This window comes from Microtus oregoni, unplaced genomic scaffold, assembly GCF_018167655.1.
Source record: "Microtus oregoni isolate MIOR12 unplaced genomic scaffold, Mior012 000009F_ref0000495, whole genome shotgun sequence".
In the NCBI taxonomy this organism is placed as follows: Eukaryota; Metazoa; Chordata; class Mammalia; order Rodentia; family Cricetidae; genus Microtus; species Microtus oregoni.
In genome coordinates, this window is record NW_024543068.1 from 40,108,712 (window position 1) to 40,133,218 (window position 24,507).

Below are 24,507 nucleotides of genomic sequence, written 5' to 3' on the forward strand. Positions count from 1 at the left end.
AATAAGAAGAGAAATGAGAAGAAAAAATAGTTTAAAAATCCCCCAAACGAAGCAAATATTGAACACGATGAAGCAAATCTAATCCCTGATAGTCAGGAGCCTGAGCAAGAGGACAGTAAGTTTAGGATCAGCCTGAGCCAAATAGTAACTACCAGGCTGGCTGGGGTACAGGGTAAGGTAGTATCTCAAAGAAAGAAAGAAAACAAAGCTAGCTTGTAGGCTCTCTGGTATCATTCACACCTATACGAATAAGGGATTCTCAGGCAAGGCATAGTGAGTCACGGCTTAGGGAAGACCTACAAGTGAGTGCAGTCTAAAGCTTGAGAACTCTATTATACCCAGAGTAGATTAAACTTTACAAATTAGAGATTTTCCCTGAGTAAATCATTTCTGGAAACACAAACATACAAGTCCTAAACTCTGATTCTAACAAACCTACAGTGTAGAGTGTCTCTGGGGCAGAAGTAGCCTTTGACTCCTTGACTCCTGATCATTGCCAATGAGGTAATTTTGTCAAAGACCGTGTGAGTGGTATCTATTATAGCAGTAACCTCCTGATGGGTATCAGTTATGCGCCAAACACTGTACTTTCCATTACAGGATTAACATTGGCGGATGACAGGCATCTTGCAAGACGTGGTGCCTCTTAGGAGCTTATAATACAGCTGATTCCCCCAAGGGAGAGCTAGAAATACAAGGCAAAGGTTGCTGATAACAGCTAATTCATCAAGATGTTGTAATTTTCAGCAAGGCAAGGGAAGGGAGCGCGCTTTGTGAACGGTGAGGCCACGGCTCCCATGTGCTGTATAACCGATGAATGCCAGCCAGCATGCGGCCTGGAGAACAGAAAAGGTTATTAGAAGGTGCAAGAGACCGGTTAGAACCCATGGGACCAGAAGGAGCCATCTGAAGGGTTGGAAAGTGGAGGAGATGAAGGGCTTTATGGAAGAAAGTTGAAAATCTTAAGTTTAACCACAGTTTTCTAAAATCTAGATGTTAATGTAGGGTCTGATGATAATAATCCCACCCGCCAGATAAATTTCTGGAGTGCCTGCTGTGTGCCGAGCCCTTTCTCAGAGACACATCCAGCAGCATACAAGGTTCATACCTTTGCTTTCGTAGAATTTATGCTCTAATTTGTCTACATGTGGATATGAGCCTGGAGAAAAATGTAAACACACACAGAAATCATCACGTAATAAGAACCGTCCAATAAAACCAGTGATACTTTAGATTGACTCATCAATAATGTTTCTCCTAGAAGACATTCTATAATATGTACAGATATAAAAACAATGTAATTTAATGTTCCAATGGAAAGTCTTGAGATAATGTTTACATCAAGAATAATTTTATGCCATAAAAGACTTATTTGGTGGCTGGCAAAATGGTTTAGCAGATAAAAACCTCCCCCCATTCAGTCCTGATGATCTGGGTCAAATCCTGGAACCCCTGGTGAAAGTAGGGAACTCACTCCCAAGGAAGTCCTCTGACATTAGCATCAAAGCCTTGGTATGAGCCCCTCACTCACACCCCCCCCATACACTCACATTCTCACACACATATCACAAGCAGGCATACACACATTCATTAATAAAAAATAAAAAAATTTTAAAGCCTACTTTATGATTAAGTAAAGAGTGTTTTAAATTAGAAATTATTATTGTTATTATTATTATTATTATTATTATTATTATTATTATACAATTATAGGCCAGTAAAAGGACCTATAACACATTTATAAATGCAGAGTTGGAACAGCTTGGTTTTCTAAGGTAAGAGATAAAAGGCCTACATGGGTAGAGTTATTAATACAGACCTATAAACTTCACTCAACAGATCAAACATTTTCTAGGATAAAAATAATACAGTCCAATTTTAATAATTACCTTCTTTTAGAAATACCAAAACTATAAACAAAAAGTATACAGAGAAGCCTGGATCCTAAAGAAGAGTTGAAGAAGCACATAAAATGAATATATTAATTATGCATAATTATTGCAGTGATGCGGTTCTTATCTGGCTTATGAAATTGTCACATACAACACTGGTAGCCTGGAAAAATGGAAGACCTAACATAAGATGACCCATCATATACTGCACCAAAGATAATTCTGTTGCTCACATGTATATGAATAAATACAAAATAAAAACAATGTCATATGTGCTTCAGCTATTTTACCAAAATTCACTTGAGCATAAAAGAATAATTATTGGAATTGCTTATCAATCATTTGAACACTATTCTGTACAATATTTTATGTGTTACGGTTACTTCCACTAATTCCATATATATCAATAACTAATGTTTTGTTTTGTATGTATTTTAACATCCTCGTGTGTGTGTGTGTGGGGGGGGGTGATGTCAAAGGACCACTTGCAGGCATCAGTTTCTCTTTCTGCAATGTCAGGTCATGGAATTGGACTCAGATCAGTAGGCCTGACAGTAAGGACTTAGACTTACTGGGCCACCTAACCGGCCTCTTTCTGTAATATTGTGTGGTTGACTCATTCAGTGGTCACAAAAGCACAGAAACTTGTAAAAGAGTAGGTAGATGATGACAGACAGACAGACAGACAGACAGATGCTAGGCTGATTTACAAGTGAGAAAATGGTGACATTTCAAGTTTAATAAACAGCATTTCAACTTACAAGGATCGATGCCAGAATTTTAACCCAGGGAGGTGGAATTGAAAACTGACTCAGAAAAAATACTGACATTTCAGAAGCAAGCTAAAGATGCTTGTAAGATCTCTGCATTCTCAAACTCTCCCGCCCTAGACTTTTAACCAGAAGTGACCACAAACATAAAGCTACAATCGTTAAGAGCCAGTAGCCTCAACCCTTTAGAAGTCCAATCTCTACCTATTTGGAGGTCTTCAATTATATAAAAATGTGTAACATATGTTACACTTGAATCTAGGATGGTTTTGATAATAAAGATGAAAAATCCACATTATCGATTGAACAAATATATATGAAACACCTATTAAAATGGACACTGTGTTAAGGGTCTACGATCTGCCAGTAAACCAAGCAGACGATGCCTCCTTATCTCTTGGACTTGATAGTCCATTTCATAGTGGAAGCACTTTCTTTTCTCAGAAATAGTAAAGAGACTAAGCAAAGATAGAAGATGTCCTTTAAATAAATGATTATCAACATTCTCAGAGTCGATAGTTCTTTGAGTCCTAACAGCTGGATCCTAGCCAAATCTGTGCACAACCATGGATGTCATATAAGTGTTGCAAGTGAGAATTTACGTCCTAGAAGTCAATAATTTTAAAGTAGACAAAAGTTAGAGCAATGCAAATGGTCTTTGACCGATGATTTACATATTTTAAATAAAATAAAATAAACGATTCTGGGTATTTGAGCTGGTTCCAAATTTCTAAAACAGTGTTAGCTAATACAGAGACCCAAGCTCGGTGTCAAACTCTGGGATTTTAATCTCTATTGAAGCTAAATGTTCTATAAGCATGCAGTGGAGTGCAAAAAATAGCAATTGAAAAATGACTTGATTAAATGGCAAGACACGCAATCATTTGCTCTCGATTATGTCAATGTATCTTCTTCCCTTCTGGGAGGCAGGCAGAAATATTGTTTTTTAAATGCCTCTATTAAATTGGTCACCAATAATAAAATAGATGAGAGTCCTAATAAGCTCATTTACATAACATACATCACACGGCACGAAACTCTCCTTGCCAAACAGTGCTGCTCCCAGATTTGTCTCCTGCTTGTCCCCGGTCTTTGCTCCATTAGCAGATTTTAAGAGCATAATACTGCCTTCAGGACCATTTGTAGAAAAATGTTTATGAAACTTTTCTAGTTAACCCTTGGCAGGCTCCTTATTGCTAATTATGGAAAAGGTATTGATATAATATCTTGGCTGTCACATTCAATTATGGTGACGGTAGAAGCAGAGTCTTGGTGTGACATTTTGGAAATATCATCTAATTGCAAGTCAGAAACAGAGAATGACAGTTTTAAGTAGATTATAACTCCTTTCAAAATAGCAAAGTGGTTTGTTTAATATAAAAGCTAGATTTTAAAAATAGTACTAAAGCCTCCTGAATTAGTTCACCAAGCACATCTCTACCAGCTCGCTGGAGAGGAGCTGGGTGGTGTGCCCAGAGTGTTGAAATTATGCATGGTGATATAAGTCTAGATTCAGACACTGAGCTGTTTCTTAGAACCGTATAAAATACAAATATTTCCAATAACTACTTTTATTTTTAAGAAAACCCATCTCCCGTCTGTTCTTTCACCTGACCAATAAAAAAAAACAGTGGTTGCCTTGATTTTTTGGGTCTGGCTTTTCAACCTAGACATGATCTCAAATGACCTTGTTAGCTAGCATGCTTACTAAGCACTCTAAGTCACTAAGGAACACCAGGAGTGTTATTACCACTGCAACTTCCTGGGACCCATGGACGGATGGTGTTACCAAGTCTTAAATATGAATAGGTATGCATAACAAATTATGTTGTCAATTGTTATAAAATATTTTAATTTTAGTTAGAAGGGGCCGTTTCTATTCCTCTTACTGTTTTGGTTATAGATCAAAATATTGCAAGCATTCCAAACATGCTAACCCTCCCTCTGTTAGCCCATACGAGCTGCTGTTCCTCCTCCGTGGCTTTCTTTAATTTCTTTGTTACTTTCTCTACACTGGGTTAAGTACTTTTTAAATATGTTTGTTTTCAGAATAAAATTCAGTAGTTGTGTATTTAGCTCCTATTCACATGCAATTAGTAATATGTTATAAACCTCCTTTTCTAAATTAAAAACACTATTAAAATTCTAGACATACAAAACAATATGAAGATTAAGTTACTCTACAGGAAACTGTAATAGCTTACAGCTTGCCTGTATCATTACGAAAATGCCAGTATCTATTACAGAGTCTCCCTGGAATAAAGAATGCACTTTTGGCAATAATCTTTTAAAAACATGTCCATTATTGTTAAGACGCTAAACTCTTCTGCAATTATAGGAAGGAAACTTTTAGCAATCAGGAGGAAGAGTGCAGGGTGATGAAACTTAGCCATTAGGACGCCAAACACAGTTCCTTAAATTCCCACAATCACTCTTTCAAAAAAACAAAAAAAGGAGAGGGAGTAATTATAATAGATTTTTACATAATTGTATTTTGAAACCTATTTCCAATGCCCACTGAGGCTGCCTGTCTTCCTGATTCCACAGCAAACATTTTAAGTGATGCTGGATGGATGGAGGTGATTTTCTTCTTTCATTTTCTGTTGGTCCCAGCTCCCTAAAATCACCTCCTCTTTTGCACAGATCTTTAGCTCAAAGGATACCCAAAGCAGTCTGAAGGGGAAGGGAGAAGGACCAACTCCCATTTAGCAAATTCTAGGACAGAGGTCATCAGAAATGCCGTATCTAGAGAATGACGTAGGGTCAGGGAGAAAGCTGGTTAACACATGAGCCGTGTGAGCCAAGAGATGTTCCTGGGGATAACCAATGTCACGTGACCACATTGACTTTTGCATTTTGCATAGGCCGGAGCCATAGTAGTTTCCTTACTCCTCCATCCAGATGATAGATGACTGCTCTATACCCCTTCTTTGTACCAATCCCTAATTTTCCAGACTTAACTGTGGCTTCTTAGGAAGGTACTCCTGGACCCACTAGACTTAGTTACTTGACGTACAACATCCAGGGACTAATACTTTAGGAAAGCAGCCCTGTTATTCCAGATCCTACAGAGGGAAAATAAAAGGATCTACTAATTAATGGCAAAGCAAAAGACAGAAGAAGCAAGCTAGGGGAAAACATACAAGAGAGAAAGGTGCAGGAAGAAAACTTCACAGTAGAAGACTCCCTTCTTTATGCGTCCAATCCCCCTTGACAAGAAGAGGCAGAGGTCTAGACAGCATTAGTAAACTTCAGACTCCCGACTCTACTTTTAACACATCTAAAGTGAACAGAACACTTTCCATGTGGGTTTGGACCACTTCTAACTTGCTTCTTAGCTTTGCAGTGTGCATCTGAGTTGGACATCCAGTTCATTTTTTTTTAATTTTTAATATTTTAAATCAGTTTTCAGTATTTTCTCAGATACTGAATAAAGCTAACTGCACTTTTAGGATCATTTGGGAATTTGACTCCTCAGTAACACCAAGCTGTGCTTCCATTGTTGTATAAGGCAGTGGAGAGATGCTAACTTTCAGACAGCTGGTAAATTACAATGACGAGGGCTGGAGAGATGGCTCAGTGGTTAAGAGCATTGCCTGCTCTTCCAAAGGTCCTGAGTTCAATTCCCAGCAACCACATGGTGGCTCACAACCATCTGTAATGAGGTCTGGTGACCTCTTCTTGCCTCCAGACATACACACAGACAGAATAATATTGTATACATAATAACAAATAAGTTAAAAAAATTACAATGATGATTTCTTAGTTCAAAACAACATCTGAGAACCTAAAGCAAAGTGGAGCCCGGAAGTCCAGAAACCTCTGGAAGCACAGCTAAGCTCTCTGTTAAAGTGCTTCTCCTCTGGGAAGGGGTCCCTCACATCATCCTGCATGCTCCTCTAGGGAGAACCGAATACACAGGGGCTCTCCTACAGCTGGGGTGGTGCAAGATGTTTTTCCACCAGCCCTCTTGGCAGTAGGACAGAGCAGAAGCTGTCTGGCCACAAAGGAGGTTTAGTTTAACATCGGAGATGCCATTTGGAATGAGAAAGAAAACACATCTGTGATTGTCTCCTAGTTCAACAAAACCCAGCTTTGTCACCGTAAGTAAATCACAAAAGAGCCCACTTAGCAGTCTTCCTCTGAAAAGTAACTATCCGTAGCTGCAAACACCTCCTGGCTGCAGGTATAATACAACATAACCCTACACTCCGGAAAAATACACTATGGTGGCCTAAAATGGCTTTGAAAACATTATAAAATAAACTTTGAATATCTATTAAAGAAGTTAAGGTAGATGTTATCTTGCACGATGAATCATGGGGGCATTATGGTACTAATTTATTGCTGTGCCCTTATCATTTTCACTGCTGCTGGCTATAACTATACCTACCTTTTTGATCTGGATAAGTGGTCTATACTGGTCAGTTTTATGTCAACTTGACACAAGCTAGAGTCTTTTAGAAGAGGGAATCTTAGTCGTGAAAATACCTCCCCCAGATTGACCCATGGGCAAGCTGGGGTTGGGGGCATTTTTTGATTAATGATTGCTATGGGAGAATCCAGGCCACTATAAGTTGGGCCACCTTTGGGCTGGTGGTTCTGAGTGCTGAAAGAAAGCAGGTTGAGCAAGTTTTGAGGAGTATACCAGCAAGCAGAGTTTCTCTGTGGCTTCTGCATCAGCTCCTGCTTCTATATTTCTATGTCCTGCCTGAGTTCCTGCTCTGATTTCTCTTAGTAAAGGTCTGTTATAATAACCCATTTCCTCCTGTCTTAGCCACTTTTCTATTCCTGCAATAAAAAGCCATGTTCAAGGCAAAGTATAAAAGAAAGCATTAGCTTGAGGTTTCAGAGGGGTGGAGTCCATGACCGGCATGGTAAGGAGCACGGCAGCAGGTAGGCAGGGATGGAACTAGAACAGTAGCTGAGAGCTCACATCTTGATCCATAAGCACGAAGTAGAGAGAGGTAACTGAGAACGGCTGGGCTTTGGAAACCTCAAAACCCATCCCCTGTGACCCACCTTCTCCAGAAAGACCACAACTCCTAATCTTTCTCAAACAGTTCTACTAACTGGGGACCAACTGTTAAAGCATGTGAGCCTATAGTGATGGCTCTCATTCAACCCATTACATGTGACTCCCTGTTTCCCACAGGCTTATGGTCATATAGTAATGCAAAATGTATTTAGTACAATTATGAAAATCTCCATAGTCTTTCATGGTCTCAACACAGTTTCAAAATCCAAAGCCTCTTCTGAAAATAAAGGAAATCTATTAACTGTAACTCCATGAATTTAAAAAAAAAATTACACACTTCCAACCTACAATGACACAGAATATGCATTACCATTCTATAGGGATAGAAAATGGGGCATTGGGAGGAAAAGCTGGGCCAAAGCAAAACCACAACCCAGCAGGGCAAACTCTAAATCCTACAGTTCCTTGTGTGATGTCAAAGGGCTTAGATGGCTCTGCCCTTGCAGCTTTGCTGACTGAAAGGCACACTTCTCTCTCCCAGGATGGTTTTACTCCCAATCTGCAGCTCTGGTTGGCAGACTTCTCATAGTTCTAGCATCTCCAACATCCTGGGGTCTCTAATGCATTGGAGGCATCATTGTCACAGCTTCAGCACTCAGGGACTCCCCTGCCGCACACCTGGCCCCAGAGGAAGATTCTACAATCCCTCTACACCTGTGTCATTCATGACTCTAAAGCCAGAACCTCAGGGCTGATGCTCCCAAGTTGGGCTGTCTGCTTGGAGTAGGACCTGGGCTCGCCTTGAGTGACATCCGCACAAGTGGTCCTTTGTTACATAAGCCTTCCTTTTGACAAGCTGTAAGCTTAGCCAGGTAGGGTCTCACATTCAGCATAAGCCTTGGGACCCACAATAAGTTTCCACATGCTCCTTTCCTCCTCAAACTGTACGTCTTGTTTCTTTACTCCTCATTTGTTCCTTCTCACTGTAGCTCTGCGATTACTGATGATAGGGGCAGGATTAATATCAGGCTGTCCTAGACTCTCCCATCAGTGAAACTGATCCCAAAAATTTTCAGCTTGGCCTCAGGCAGACTTTTAGACGAGAACAGAAAGCAGCCAGATTCTTTGCCAAAGTATCACAAGAATGGTCTCTAACACAGTTGCTAATATTGTTCCGCTCTGGAACTTCTTACACTGGGCTTCCACAATCCACAATGTTCCCTGAACGACTGTCTTCCAAGATCCTACTAGGATGGCTCATTAAACCCTGCTTAGAGCATTCAAGCTTTGCTATTCCAAAGTCCTAGAGTCTTCACACTCCTCTAGAAACAGCATGGTCCAGCCTGTCATAGCAATGACCTGCTCCCTGGGACCAGTTTCTGTCCTAGTTACTTTTCTATTCACATCATGGCCAGGGCAATCTATAGAAGAAAGAGTTTATTGGGGGATCACAGAGTCCGAGGGTTGGACTTCAGAATTATCAGTATGGCAGCAGGCAGGTAGGCATGGTGCTAAACAGTAGCTGAGAGCTCACATTCTGATCCACAAACAGGAAGCAGAGACAGCTAAGTGGGAACGGTGAAGCTTTAGACATCTCAAATTTGCCCCCAGAGACATGCCTTCTCCTACAACGCCCTACTCACTAATCCTTCCCAAACAGTGCTACCAACGAGGGGCCAAGGAGACAAACATATGAGCCTCTGGGTGCCATTTCACTCAAACCACCTCACCTCCCCAAGCTGCCTTTGGTCATGGCATTACATCACAGCAATAGAAATCCCGACTAAGATGTCCATCGTGCAGCCATCCCCATGAAACCACTCTGACGGCTGCAGGTTCTATACACAATGATCATATTCTAATATCTTCAAAGTCCAACTCTAAATAACTTCACCGAGAAGCCATTTTCTTAAGCAAGGAATACAATATTGAAAAGCTCTAATTTCCATTGCTGTATTTGAAAAGCTCTGAAGTTTGTTGAACTGGTATTTTAGTTGGAATTAGGACGGCATGGTTGAATGGCCACTCATTGACTTTCTTGGTGATCTTAGCAGATAAAGGAGTGAATGGATCATGAAATATTCCTCCAATTCCTAAAAATCACATTTTCTAGTCATGGCTGAAGGACAATAAAGGACATTTCAGCGAAGAAGGACAAACAGCTCAAAAGTCGAGCCACTTCCTCATCTTCCATTCTCAGAGGAGATTTCAACACGAGACCGATCATTCTATTTTTTACACTAGCATCATGAAATCAAATTCTAAAAAGAAAGGAAGATCTTATTGGGGAAGAGAATGTGGTATTCTAAATGTTCCGTGTATAATTTAGGATTAATCAACAATTTAGAGTATCAGTAAAATTAAGAGAAAAATGTTAAGCTTTTTTTTTTCAGATAAGAATAATGATTTATGCTGACTCTATTTTAGAGAGGGTTGCGGAGGATTAATGAGCTGCAAAGCTCTTTAAGCACCTCCTATGGAGCAGCAACACAAATGCAAGGTGAAAAATGGGAGCATGCTCTACACTGAAGTGGGCTCCCGAGAGTGCAACACCCTGCAAAGGAGAAGCCGGCGAGGGTCATGATGCTAAATCTCCGTGTGCCGATGTCAGAGGAGCCTCCGTGTGTTGTCATATGTTTACTTCTGTTGAAAGAAGCTCTCAGCAGCTGTAATAAGCATTTCTAAATTCTCCATTAATCATTATGTCCCTTGTGAAGATCATTTTATTTATTTATTTATTTTTTGTCAAATCAGATAGGCTTAGTATGCCTTTACTTTTATGAAAAGTAAAGCAATTTGAATATTGGAGAAATAAAGATAAGGGCCCACAAATCACCACAGGTTTGTCGTTATCGGATCAGAGCCTGTTGGAATTAGGGAGGTGCAGGGTTTGGTCTGACTCTGGTTGTTGGGTCCAGAGTTAGTCACTGACTACATCAGATGTTTGGTTTCCCTCTTTGGAACAAGGACAAGAACTAAATGATGTCAGGTCTCCTCCAAGGGTGAAACATTGTCTCTCAGTCAGCCCTTGGTGGAGGTTTATTGACTTCGAGATATTGACTATGGTTTCATAAAACAAAATCAAGAGTTCCTACTCTGAAAGGATGTGCTATGGTGCACTGTTAATTCACAGAGTAAATCAAATGTCAGTACACAGAAGCACCAGGAGTTTCTTCTTGCTTGTTTCTAGACTTCTGCACATGCCCATGACATGCTGCTTCTTGCCCACTGCTTTACTACAGATCTCAATGCAGACTAACCTACGTGAGAGGAGAAAAGGGCCTGGGAAGGGCAAGGAAGGAGAGCGGAGGCACAGAAGGGAAGGCAAATATGATACTTATCTCATGCGCAGAACTTAGACGAAGTAGACTACATATATAAACAAGACAAAAAAAAAGGTAGACAGGAACTATTTTAGGATAGGAAGGACCAGAGGGAGGCAGGACTAAGAAGGGTCATGGAGGACAAAGGGGAGCTGCAAAATTTTGAAGATAAGGAATTTAAATCTTTTTATTTCCCACTCACCTTGTAAAGCTCTTATGCAGATGAGTTAATACCCCCACTCTGTAAAACATTTTTACCATGCTGCGCTCTCTGATGGCAGACCCGGCCAGCTCCTACCCCATTTCCTTCATTTCCTTTGAACTTATTCTTTTAAGACTAGCCAATCACAAAAGAGTGTGAGATTGGACCCCAGCCAATGAGGAAAGGATCCGGTCACCATCTGCCTTACAGCAAACACCAAATCTCTGCCCTGTGTGCTCACATTTCCCCTCTTGTGTGTAGGGAGCCCTTTCGATCAGAGGTAGTTTTGTCTTAAGACACATTAATTGGAGTTGTAGTCTTTTTCTTTTAACCCTGAGCTTATGTCTAACAACAGGAACAGAACAAAAAGCGCGCGGGGGGGGGGGGGGGGGGGGGGGATTAAAATGTGTAAACTTTTGTATGGGAACATAGTTATCATTTAAAGTATACTGCTATAATCGAGATGTTTTGTTTGAGCCTTATGCCGCAAACAAAGAAAAAGCTTACAGCAGACATAAAAGATAAGAAAAGGGAATCCATGCAAACCATCACCAAAACAAACAAACAAAAATCCCACACAAATCGCAGAGGAAGACAGGAAGAAAGAATGGGTCAAAGGAACTGTAAAACAATCAAAACAAACAAACAAACAGGATAGAGCGGCAGTGAGTGTTTGCCTATCAATAATTGGTGAAAAGCTAGATAGGTGAGATTATCCAACCAAAGGACAGAGCAAACAAACAGATTAAGGAAAAACGATGGTCCAACAGTTTGCTGCCTACAGAAGACCCGCTTTGGCTTTAAAGCACAAAGGGGGAAGTGAAGGTTGGAAGGGAGAAGGCTTGGAAATGCTCACAGAAAAGGAATGAGAATGGCGAGACTTCGCTTCATTCAATACAGGCCTTAAGTCAAAACCTGTGACCAGTGACAGAACGTCATTTTATAACAATGGTAAATCCCACAAAGGGACATAACGATTATAAATGGCTAAATATAGGCAAAATTTAACAGATGTGAACTGTGAAATATTAATGCAGCAATTGTGAACTCTAATACCCCCGTTCTCAACAACAGAAAGATCCCGACAGAAAATCAGTAGGAAAACAACAGACTTGAGCAACAGGAAAGTCCACAGTGATGCGCGGCAGGGCACGCGCTAATGTCCACAGAGACACTGTTCAGTTAGAGCATTCGTTAGGCCAGAAGACGACTCTCAGACAATTTCAAGAATCCGGAATTAGGCAAATGTGTCTATGGTATGACAAGAGAAATTAGAAATAGGAAGAAAATTTAAAAGTTCCCAAACACATAGAAATTAAGCAGCCTACTCCCAAACAACAAATTAGTCAAAAAGAAATCAAAAGCGCAAACTTGTGTGTTGATTAGAAGTCTTACATCAGTGTGGGACGGGGCAGAGACAGGGTTGCTAGGGCTTGCTGGCCACTAGCCTAGCTTCGGGTTCAGTGAAACACCGAGTTTTGAGGGAATAACATGAGCATGACAGAGCAGGACATTCTCCATATATCTACATACAAGCACACGCACCACCCCGACATACAGCATACATATATACCACACACACTTGTGAACACAGCAAAAGTGTATTATTAGATAATTTTCTATCCCCAGCCACTTTCTGATTGGATTTAAAGCCTGCTCCATGAGAAGAAACATATCTGGTACCATTCACTCAGACAAAAGCATGTGACTGGCTAGGTCATGGGCCCTAAGGGAGACTAAATACTATTATTCTCCTAAATAGACATAGTAATAAACCATGCCCTAAGTTCTTATATCTATATAAGTGCACCTTTCAACACTCATCAGCAAATCTTATTTTTGCAATTAGTACAGAGAGCCACAACAGGTCAAAGTGCAGAGAAAGAAGGTCTCTGGAATGTTTAGCTCTAAATGGGAGGCCTAGATCATCCCCCTCCCCACAAAGTTCAAGTATTGTCATGGAAGAGGAAGCAGAAAGACTGCAAGAGTGAGAGGAAGTAGGTATTAGTAGCAAAACAATATTCGCAGGACACAATAACACAGTTGCATGCATAAATCTGTAGTGCCCGGGACTTCATGCACACGATTTGCTCAAGATCAAACCAGTCAAAATTACAGCATGAATGGGGATGGCTCATAAAACCCCAGGCCTAGCTGCGGAGCTCTTGGTGACTGATGGCTCCCAGGGGAGAAAGAGTCAGTTTTCTTCAGAAATGCAGACCCTGAGAATTGGATTTAAAGCCTGTTCCTCAAGAAGAAACATATCTGGTACTGGAATAATATACACATGTGTCTCAACAGATTAATTCCACATCCATGGATACAGGCACCACTAAATAGACTCAGTAGTATTAAGAGATAGATAGATAGATAGATAGATAGATAGATAGATAGATACATAGATAGAAACATAGATAGATAGAAACATAGATAGATAGAAACATAGATAGATAGAAACATACATACATACATAGACAGACATAGACAGACATAGACAGACATAGACAGACATAGATAGACATAGATACATAGACAATAGACCAGATGAAGATGGGAGGAAAAAGTGGTGGGATTTTAAGTATCTGTGCTCATACCCACAGATAAGTATAGTCCCAGATCCCTCATCAAGGAAACTTCTTTGTGTAACAGATGGATACAATTATAGAAAACCATGACCAATCAAATGTAGAGCTGGGGCGTTCCGCCCCATTGGATACATCTAGAAATCTTCCCCCTCACCTAAGGCTCAGAAAACGCTGAGGAAGAGAAGGCAGAAAGACAGTAAAAGTCAGAGGTCTGTGCCTCCTAGAAATGTCAGAAGCTACACCCATTGTCTCACCAACACAACTGCTTAAACATGAGCTGGACCATAACAACAGACATGTCAAAGTTGGTGGGGGAAAGACCACCAGACCGCAACACCACACAAAGAACTGTGGCAACTAAGGGATGCTAGGAGCTGGAGAGAGACTCTTCACCCAGAGAAAAGCACATGGATTGGTTATCCAAGCCCTGAAAACAGACACACAAGTAGTAGTATACAAACTGAGCAGGATGCATTTATGTATTAGGAATATATACATTATATAGACATATATGTCCTGAACAACAATTAATGAAAAAATGGGCCATAAATTTGAAAGGCAACAAGGAGGGCAGTATGGGAATGTTGGAAGGGAGGAAAAGGAATGATTAAAGATAAAAATTCAAGGCAAAATAATTGTTAAAACATATTGAAGCTTTACCAAGCAGACCTTTGAAGACTTTCATTTATTTGTTTTCATTTATTTATTTTTATGTGTATGAGTGTTTTGCATTTCTATGTACCACACACATGCCTAATGTCCAAGGCAGTCAGAAGAAGTATCTGTCCCCTTATGACTGGAGCTACAGACCATTGTAAGACAATTTTCATGTGGGTGTTGGAAATCAAAGCCAGACCATCCAGTGCTCTTAACCACTGAGATAACTAAAAAGGGGACTTTGATCTTCCTTCTTTCTTTCCTTCTTTCCTTCTTTCCTTCCTTCCTTCCTTCCTTCCTTCCCCCCCCCCCTTCATTTTCAAGATGGGGCTTCTATGTATAACCTTGACTGTCCTGGAATTCACTCTGTAGACCAGACTTGTCTTAAAGTCACAGAGATCCACCTGCCTCTGCCTTCCTTTGCTGGGATTAAATGCGTGCACCATCACTGCCAGGTGACTTTGATTTTCTTGCTTTAAAAAATTACTGGCATATATTAATTTTACATAGTGATTTTAAGGGTATTCTTATTCAAGTATACCATGTACTTTGACCATAACCATCCCTATGATTGGTTTTCTTCTCAATTCTTCCACCTGTTTTCCTCTCTCTCTCTCTCTCTCTCTCTCTCTCTCTCTCTCTCACACACACACACACACACACACACACACACACACACACACTGATTTCTGTAATGATGTAATGATATAAATGAGAGAAAATGTATTTTTCTCTTTCCGAATCAGGTTTTTAATGCTTAATATTATGATCCCCATTGCCTCCATTTTCCTGAAATTTACACTTAGAAAAATATACAAAAATTACCTGTACACATTTGCTTTGACTGATCTAAAATAAGTGTGGTGGAACATGTACTATCCCGACAGTCAGCAGGTATAGGCAGGAGGATCAGAAAGTTTGTCATTCTTGGTTACACAGCAGGTGAGGCTAGCTTGGGCCATCTGAGACTGTCTCAAAAGGTCACAAAAAATCATTCACTTTGGGTTCTCTCATTCTCATCAAATACTATTATGAATAGGAGTGGCTTAAATCTATCAACGAGTTTCAACCTTTATCAGTCAGGTCATCTCACAAGTTAGTTCTAGATTGTATCCAATTATTTAAAATTAGGTGGGGTTTTTTTGGTTTTTTTTTTTTTTTCGAGACAGGGTTTCTCTGTGGCTTTGGAGCCTGTCCTGGAACTAGCTCTGTAGACCAGGCTGGTCTCTAACTCACAGAGATCCGCCTGCCTCTGCCTCCCGAGTGCTGGGATTAAAGGCGTGTACCACCACCACCCAGCTCAGAGGAGGCTGGAGAGATGGCTCAGAGGTTAAGAGCACTGACTGCTCTTCCAGAGGTCCTGAGTTCAATTCCCAGCAACCACATGGTGGCTCACAACCATCTGTAAAGAGACCTGGTGCCCTCTTCTGGTCTGCAGCATATATGTAGGGAAAACGCTGTATACATAATAAATAAATCTTTAAAAATAAACAAAAATAAAATTAGTTTTATGGTATTAAGTAGCCAGGGTTTTTAATATGTGGTAGAACAATCTGGTACATTTTTAAATGATTATACATTGTTTTCTTGTGATTAGCACATATGGTTATTATAATCCTTCTAAAAATTATCTAAACCCCTTGAGAAAAATGAATCCTTCTCAGGTCAGTGACTTTGAAGTGTTGGCTTGCTTTGGTCCTCACTAGGTTAAACACAGAGTCTCACAGCATTGCCAATAGAGTCATCAGAGCAAGAGCATCATGATGACCCAGATGGCACTAAGAACTGCGGCCACTTTCCCCATGTACTAAACTTACAAATTCTCCTGCCACTCTTCGAGGCTCATGGGAAATGAGACAGTTTATAGTGCCACTTAGGATAGTTATAGCAGCTAAGGAACTCGATGTCTCTCGAATGTCTTAATTACATTGCTCTTATTTTTTGTTTCCGAAGACCGTGTATTGATTTTTGAGGAAATATTTCTCTTTTTACCTCTTTTCCTTTTGCTAGTATATATTAATTGTAAACATAAATTGGTTCCACTTTGACATTTTCATACACGAGTAAATGTACTGTGATCATGTTCATCTTCTCCAGCCTCCTCTCTTCTCCTCCTCCCCACTCTCATTCTTCCTTCCTGTTTACAAATAATTTCTCCTCTGTTTTCATGTCCTTAAAAAAATCTAGATTCTGCATATGAGCAAAACCATGTGATGTTTGTCTTTAATAATTGTGCAGCTCACTTAACAGGATCTCCAATTGCATGCATTTCTTTTAAATGACTTTCTACCAATCTTAGTTCCCTCTCCCTTCCCATCTCCCACCCCACCCCCCACCTTCCACCCACCCACCCCCATCCACTCCTCAGAGAGGGTAAGGCTCCCCATGGGTAGTCAACAAAATCTGATACATCACTTTGAGGCAGGACCAAGAACCTCCCTGCTATAGCTAGGCTGAGCAAGGTATCCTTCCAAAAAGAAAGGGCTCCAAAAAGCCAGTTCAAGCACTAGGGATAAATCCTGCTCCCACTGCCAGTGACCCCACAGACTGCCCCAGCCACACAACTATCACCCACGTTCAGAGGGCCTAGTTTAGGCCTATTCGGGTTCCCCTGCTGTCAGTGAGCTCCCACCAGCTCAGGTCAGCTGTTTCTCTGGGTTTCCCCATCATGGTCTTGAACCCTTTGTTTCTATTATCGCTCCTCCCTCTCTTCGACTGGACTCTTGGAGCTCAGCCAAGTGCTAGCTGAGGATCTCTGCATCCAATTGCTGAATGAAGTTTCTATGAGGACAATTAAGGAAGAAGTGTCGGTTACAGTAACTGATTGCGGCTGCAGTCTGCCTTGACAGGGTAGGCATGCTAGGAGGAGCTGCTTGAGGCTACGACTGCAGGACCATGGGTGTGTTTGCTTGCATGTGAAGGATGGAGAAGGAGAGACTGAACATGAAGGTGGACCAGGCTGCAAACCCCACAGCCTCCCCTTGATGTCTCCCTTCCTACAGCTAGAGCCCATCTCTCATAGATTCCACAGCCTCTAAAGACATCACTATCAGCTGTTGCCAGACCGCTCACGTTTAAACCACGACAGCTGGCCACTCAGTACTCAGAGCCCAGGCTATGGAATAGCAGAGCAATAAATCCCATCTCAACGTTCTCTTCTATAAGTAAAAGATAGCAAACCCCATCACCTGCATCGGATTGGGGGGGGGGGTGAAGAGAATTAAACAAGCAACTGTAGGCAGAACTACGTAAAGCTGATATAAGAAACAGCCACTTGGCATAGAAGCCTTCAAGAAGCAGTAGTTATAATGTGATGCTATGGTGATATGGTGTGTGTGTGTGTGTAGTGTGTAGTCACACATATGCATGCATGTATGGAGGCCATAGGAGGACACTCACTGTGTTGCTCTATCACTGTCTGTTTTACTCCCTTGAGGAAAGGGCTCTCTCACTGAACCTGGAGTTTGCCTTTTTCAGTGACATTGGTAGCCAGCAAGCTCCAGCAAAGCCTCCTGTCTCTCTTCCAACCCTTAGCTCTAGAATTCTAAAGCCACAGCCTCCTACATTTTATGGAGATGGTGGGGATTTGAACTCAAGTCCTTATACACTAGTCTCTCTCTCTCTCTGTCTCTCTGTTTCTCTCTCTCTCTCTCTCTCTCTCTCTCTCTCTCCATCCTGTTTTCTATTTCTCAAAGAGGTACAGATACAGACATTTCCACACTGGTGTTTTTTAAAGTCTAACACAGGGTCAGATAAATACAGCCTTTGGGTCAAATCTAGCCTACCACTTATTTTGTAGATAGTTTTAAAATTAATTTAATCAACTCCAGTTATATTAATTATTTACTACATTGTCTGTGACTGCTTTGGCACCATAGCATCGGTTGTGTGACTGACAGAGATTATATTACTTAGCCTTTTATGAAAAAGTGTTTTGAGAAAAAAAAAATTAAATTTTTCACAATTGTCCGAAAGACCAGTGAGAGACAGAGTGGCCTACTATTGGGGTTTGCACCCACAGAGTGTTGCTTTTGCTCCCTCTGTTTTCTCTGTGTGCCTTTAAGCAAGTCACATTTACTTCCCACAATGCAAATTCTTCATTCATAAAGATAAGGAAGTGCACACGTAAGAAGGTAATCAGTAAGAAACATGAAAACACTCGGCCAAGCCTAAGTTGCTGCACACATGTGCAGCATCAAATGCCCAGGTTACCACGTCTGCTCCGTTCTTGCCCCTTCCGGACGACAGCTCTGTGCAGGGTCTACTCTCACTTCCCTTCCCAGTCTGGATCTGGGCCTAGGCCGATGCTGTGGGTTTCTTTAGCTGGTAATAGACAATTTGATCCTAATTTAGAGTCTTTAGAGTAATTAATTTGGTTTTGGGATACAAGGAACATGTGATTAAGTAATTACATTCCTTTCTCTCTGAAGGGTCATGGTGAAAAGGCAGTGCCATCTAGCCAATGGCATCGAAGTTCCACTCTTGGGCGATAAAGGCCCTTTGCCAGTTGGCCTCATTAAGTCCTTGACATGAGCTCCCCTGATTTGTTATTAAACTGTGCCCAGTCCTCAACAATTTCACATTTCTATCCCAGGGCTTGGGAGTCACACCTTCATGGCAGCCCTCTGCTGGGTTTAGACTCTTTATTGTACAGAATTTCTCCTGTGTCTAATCCCTCATCTACCACAATTACTGCCTTACAGAAAAAATAATAATTCCATAATTGCTCTTTTCTTTTTTTCCCCATGAAACATTAAAATCCTGATCTCTTTCCTTAGCACATATCAAGTCGAATAGGAAATTCAGTTCTGTCTACAAAGGGACAGACTTGCTCTTTCATATCCAGCATCTCCTTCCTGTCTTCTGGATCATGCACTGGAGGCTCCGGCATTAAAGCCTTGTGGTTTCAGAGAATAACAGGGCGTGGAGCTAAGGCCTGGGGGGAAACCCTCAGTGACTGTGGGAGATGCAGGCACCTGCAGCCGATGCGGAGCATGCAGCCCGTACAAGTGTCCCACGCAGAGTCTTCCTCCCTCCCTGACCTCCGCTGTTTTAGGTTTTCTTTAGACTCTGGCAAGCAAGAGGTCGATTCTCTGTGTGCTTGTTGCAAATTGTGATTTTTGAGACATCATAAACTCAATTACATTCTTATACTAAATTACAGACTCTTGGTTCTGGTCTACCAATGAGTCTGGTAAGGTGCAGGACACTTGATTAACTATATAAGAAGTGCTGAGAATAACTTGCAAATAGCTGATAAATATTAAAACTTTGCCTATGAAATATATTTACTCCAACAGACATGTATAATTTTTTCTTTAAAAGAAAACAAGAACAAGACGGCGTTCTGCCAGATCTCCCTCACCTGTGTGCTCAAGCTTCTAAGGGCCGGCTTCAGGGCTGGGAGCACAGTTTAGGAGGCCAGGAGCTCGTCATCCAGCACACACAAGACGTGTGCTTCATCTTAGCACCAGAAAGGGAAGAAAGTCGAAAAGGAAATGTACCAGGGCTCCACCGTCTCCAAAGGCTTGGCGAGTTTCAGCTTAGCAGAAAGCACACAGCAAAGAGCACTCGTACAAAAATGGAGACCCAACCTTGATATACGCACATCTCATCCACCTACCATCGCTAAAGCTGCGGCTTTCGGCTGAAAAACTGAAGAGAGCAACTAACTAATCGACATTAGAGAAACAAGAAAATGTACTTCTTCCCTGTCTTTCCTTTAACTGATATGGAAGGCTACTTAGGAAATATCAGTTAATATCAGTTTCACATAGTCATCCATCCAGAGATCATTAGAGCCAGACAGTCCTGCATCCCAATATAATCTACTACTCATTAAAGATGACCTTGGACACACAAAACTTAACTTCCCTGTGCCTCTGATTCATAGAACCCAAGTCAAGACCCTCACAGCTAATTCATAGCACTGCTATTAGGATTAAATGAGATATATTTACATATTCAGAGTGGAGAAGCCGAGTTTTCAAAGGAAGTATATTATTGCCACAGCCAACATCGTGAAGGATCTTTGCATTACTATCGTGAATGAAGCAGGAAGCCCTAAAGGGTAGCTTACAGCATGGATATCTTTGTAATAAAATGAAGAGCAACTAACATTAAGGAATTCAATTTAGCTATAGGAAGCATCCGATAATGAATATTGGGCTTGTGAGGCTGATTGCCTTAGTGGAGCAGGGCAGGGGACAGGGCAAGGACAGGAGCCACATGATTAGGCTTACATGTTGGCTATTTTTTTTTTACCTTTTATTTAGGGTAGGAAATTCCCCATTGTTATTATAGAATTTTGAAATTACTAAGAAGACTGGAATATAAATACAGATAACTTAATGGACAGTGGCACTTAAAAATACTGTCAAGATCCATCTTTGAAGAAGAGAAATAAAGTGGGAAAAGAACGTGATGGTCTCTGCTGTACTAAAATAACAGTTCTCTGCTATTTTTAGGTACTAAGTAAACGCTGAGTGAGGTAATCTATGTAGTGACCTTGCCTTACTATCTAGAGCGGGCAGCTTAGCTTCTGTGAAAGACTAGATGCTAGGTACCATCCAGTGACCAAAAGTCCTCTGTCGTTCTCCTAGTGTTGACCTCCACTTCCTTTCTCTCCTTTTTCTCTCTCCTCCTCTTTTCCTTCTCATTCTCACTATACTGCTTTTTCCCCCACCCCCCCAATTTCTCTCTTAGTTGAGAATTTGTCACTTAGGCCTAGCTGAAAATGATCCTGCATAAAGCTAGACATCAAAGCTACGATCTCGCGAGAGCCACAACGAACGTGATGCTTCCCTCTGTAACGATAGCACGTTTTCTTCAAAACAGCTGATTCCAAACACATGCGATATTAATGTTGAAGACCTGGGGCTAAGTCTGACAAATGTTTGTGATTGCAAACTCGCTGTTGTCTCCATGTTGGGGCTTACAATGTTAAGAGATTTCTGTGTTGCATGAATGCACTCACTACATAAAGCAAAAATAACTTATATATGTAATTGCAAAATAAACACTACTAAAAGCTCATTTTATATGGAAAGGGAGATCAAGGAATCATGTAAGAAACATGACCATGTCAAACAATTAATGGGACAGGAATATGACCTAATCCCAAAGCTGGGGACACGAGCCAGTTCACTAAAGCTGCAATACAGATACAACGGAAGTCCAGATGCTCTACGATGTTTACTATTTTCAAACAACATAGAGGCACGCAAGCCTGAGGACTCCTTCTCTCTGTAGGGGGCTTGAGTGGCATGAGCTGATCATCTGGATGTCTCAGTGTAAGGGCCGAAGATGAATGATTTGATTAAAATAATTTGTATAGGTGTGATATGGGCAGTTTATGGGCAAAGGCCTTTGAGGGTCCCCTGTCTTTTGTTAAAGCAGAGTATGGTGAGAAAAATGTGGTTACTTCGTAGATGGCTAGATGTCATCGGGGCAATAAAACCTGGCCCTAGAAGGCTTTAGAAGAAGTATTTGCTGGATCCCGAATGTTCTTTTCTTTATAGTTGTTCTTTTCTTCCTTTTTAAGGTCTCCCACGCTATAAGGTATCCAGCACACTAATTCCTTCCACAGCCCCAAAGCCTTGGACTGACCAGTCCAAGCCCATATAGTCACTGTTTCACTGGCATGTTCTGGAAGTACAGTCGGTCTCTTCTGGGCAATGAGGTAAAGCATTCAAATGTTAAATTGCATTCCATGAGCTGGCAAGATAGTTCAGTGGGTCAAGGCGCTTGCCACAAGCCTGAGACCAAGTTCAATTCCTCAATGAAAAGGAAGGAAAGAACCAACTGCTGGGAGTCATCCTCTAACCTCCACATGCAAGCTATGGCATGTGAGGGAACCATGCAACCATAAATACACACACGCGTGCGCACGCATACACAGATATTTTTAAAGCTCTTTTTTTTTTTTTTTTTTTTTTGATTTTTCGAGACAGGGTTTCTCCGTAGCTTTTGGTTCCTGTCCTGGAACTAGCTCTTGTAAACCAGGCTGGCCTTGAACTCACAGAGATCCACCTGCCTCTGCCTCCTGAGTACTGGGATTAAAGGCCTGCACCACCACTGCCCGGCTTTAAAACTCTTTAAACCTCAGTCCAATTGATACCACATAAAGAAGAGAAATAAACTTGGAGAGTGTTTCTCCGTAGGACATAAGCAATATCGATCCTGTTTCAAGAATAAGCAGCATTGGAATACACCCATAATGTGGGATCTCTTTTCTTTCTTTCTTCTGTGTATAGCTGACTTTTTTATATGTAAAATTTATGTTTTCTTTTGTTAGCACTAATGGATATCAATTAAATCATGTGCTTTTACCATATCAACTTATGGTAGTATAGTCTGTTAGGCTATTTATGGAACACTTAGATCTTTTAGAGTTCCCAGTAATCTTCCATGTTTGCTGATCTGCTTTTAATTTATCCAAGTCCTCTTCTACCAGACTTTGCACACACACACAGCCGGCAGAGACACCCTCTATACAGTGTGTATTTGATATGCTTGATGTTCCTCTTTGACACGTAGAGAGGTTAGCATAAGAAGCGGGTAAATTCCAGGAAGCATTAAAGGGTCTACCCATATACTGACACATGAGAACAACACGTTGCATGCTTGATAAATATTTCACCTCTCTCATAAAGAAAGCTTTCTATCAAGTTCGATTGTTCCTTTTTTAATTATTACCTTAAAGTATTGGAGTTGTTTCTCGGCACTCATTGCTTCCTTCTCTTGTCTCAGACAGGAATTGAAGATGAGAAGCTCTGTATCTCTTAGCCACCTCTTCAGTTCTTTGATCCTGACCTCCAGCTGCCTTACCAGGCTTCCACTCTCAGGAGACAGCAGGTCACGTGGGCCTGATGCACTCTGTCCTGCCACCGGGTCCTGGATCTTCTCTCTTAGGGTTTTCTAATGCATCAGATTAAAAGTAAGAAGAAAAACGAACCCAAATAAAAATAGGTTAGCTGACAAGTCCAAAATACATCGCGGGAGATAACACAAGACCATGCACAGTGACCCCTTCCACCTCATGTCTGACATTCGGCTCTGATGCGCTTGCTGGCGCCTTCGGGGCTTGCTTATTATTCCCACTATCAACAGATGCAGCACAAGGAACCTTCATTCTTTAGACTTCCCTTTCCCGGGAAAGGGATTCAGTCCAAGTCACCACCATCGTGGACAAAAATTCATCTGAAGTCTCATGGTCAAAGTTCTACAGTGAAAAGTGGTCTTACATAAAGTGTTCAAGAGACAGAAGCCTGAATCAGTGTACAGAGAATTAAGTTCCTTTCTTTTTCTTCTGTGAGGTATAATTCCCCAAATAGTATGAAAGAGCACTCTTAAGGAGGTATTCTGTGGTTCAGCTGTCGCCAATTTCTCATGACTTGGGGTGCTTCAGCCCCATGGTTCTTCTTGCTTTGCTTTTTTGGATGCAGATAATTTAATAGCTATGTGAAAACCATGCTCAATTGGCTGTGCCATCAATGAGCTCACGAAGACTAAGCACTGTGGCATAGAGGTGCCTTGCGAGCTGGTTTTCTTTTCTTTCTCTTTGGTAGAAACACTCTTTACATAATCAATGGGATTTAATCTATAATGATAAATTAAACCTAGAAAAATACGCTTTAAAACACAAATAAAATTAAGTCAACAAACATTCATCTGCTCCACTGTGTTCTGGAAATAGTACCTTTAGGAGCTCACGGCAGAAGAATCGCCTTTTGTGGCAACACCCTTGCATTTTCATGGTGCAAATATTGATAATTTGAAGGTCCTCAGTGGAATCCAGATTTAGCTATTGTTTTTATGCCGTAACAAAAGTAACAGCAGGAGGTGAAATCAATGCCCTTGGAGGCTAGGGTCACAAAAAGGAATTTATTGCCACTTTTTTGTTCTGGAACAGTTTGCAATCATAAATTCTTTATAAACAGAATACTTCAGAGAATGGTCCGTCTTCATAAATATACGACAGAGGACATCAATTTCATTTAATTCACAATTTGTGTCAGCGCAGCAGCTGCCAATGCCTGCCTTGATAGGGTTGTTTAATATGCAATTGAGACAGCGTAATATGCAGCACAGGGGACAAA

The 24,507-nt window shown here is 41.1% G+C and overlaps 1 protein-coding gene across 4 annotated transcripts in view; it reads right to left on the bottom strand.

Moving 5' to 3' along the window:
* Positions 1-24,507, bottom strand: part of Akap6 (A-kinase anchoring protein 6) — a 399,217-nt gene that overhangs the window by 47,309 nt on the left and 327,401 nt on the right. For all 4 annotated transcript variants that reach the window (XM_041658789.1, XM_041658788.1, XM_041658791.1 and 1 more), the window contains exon 12: positions 23,105-23,326. In XM_041658789.1, coding sequence (XP_041514723.1) covers positions 23,105-23,326 — 222 coding nt within the window. The remainder of the gene's footprint in view (positions 1-23,104; positions 23,327-24,507) is intronic.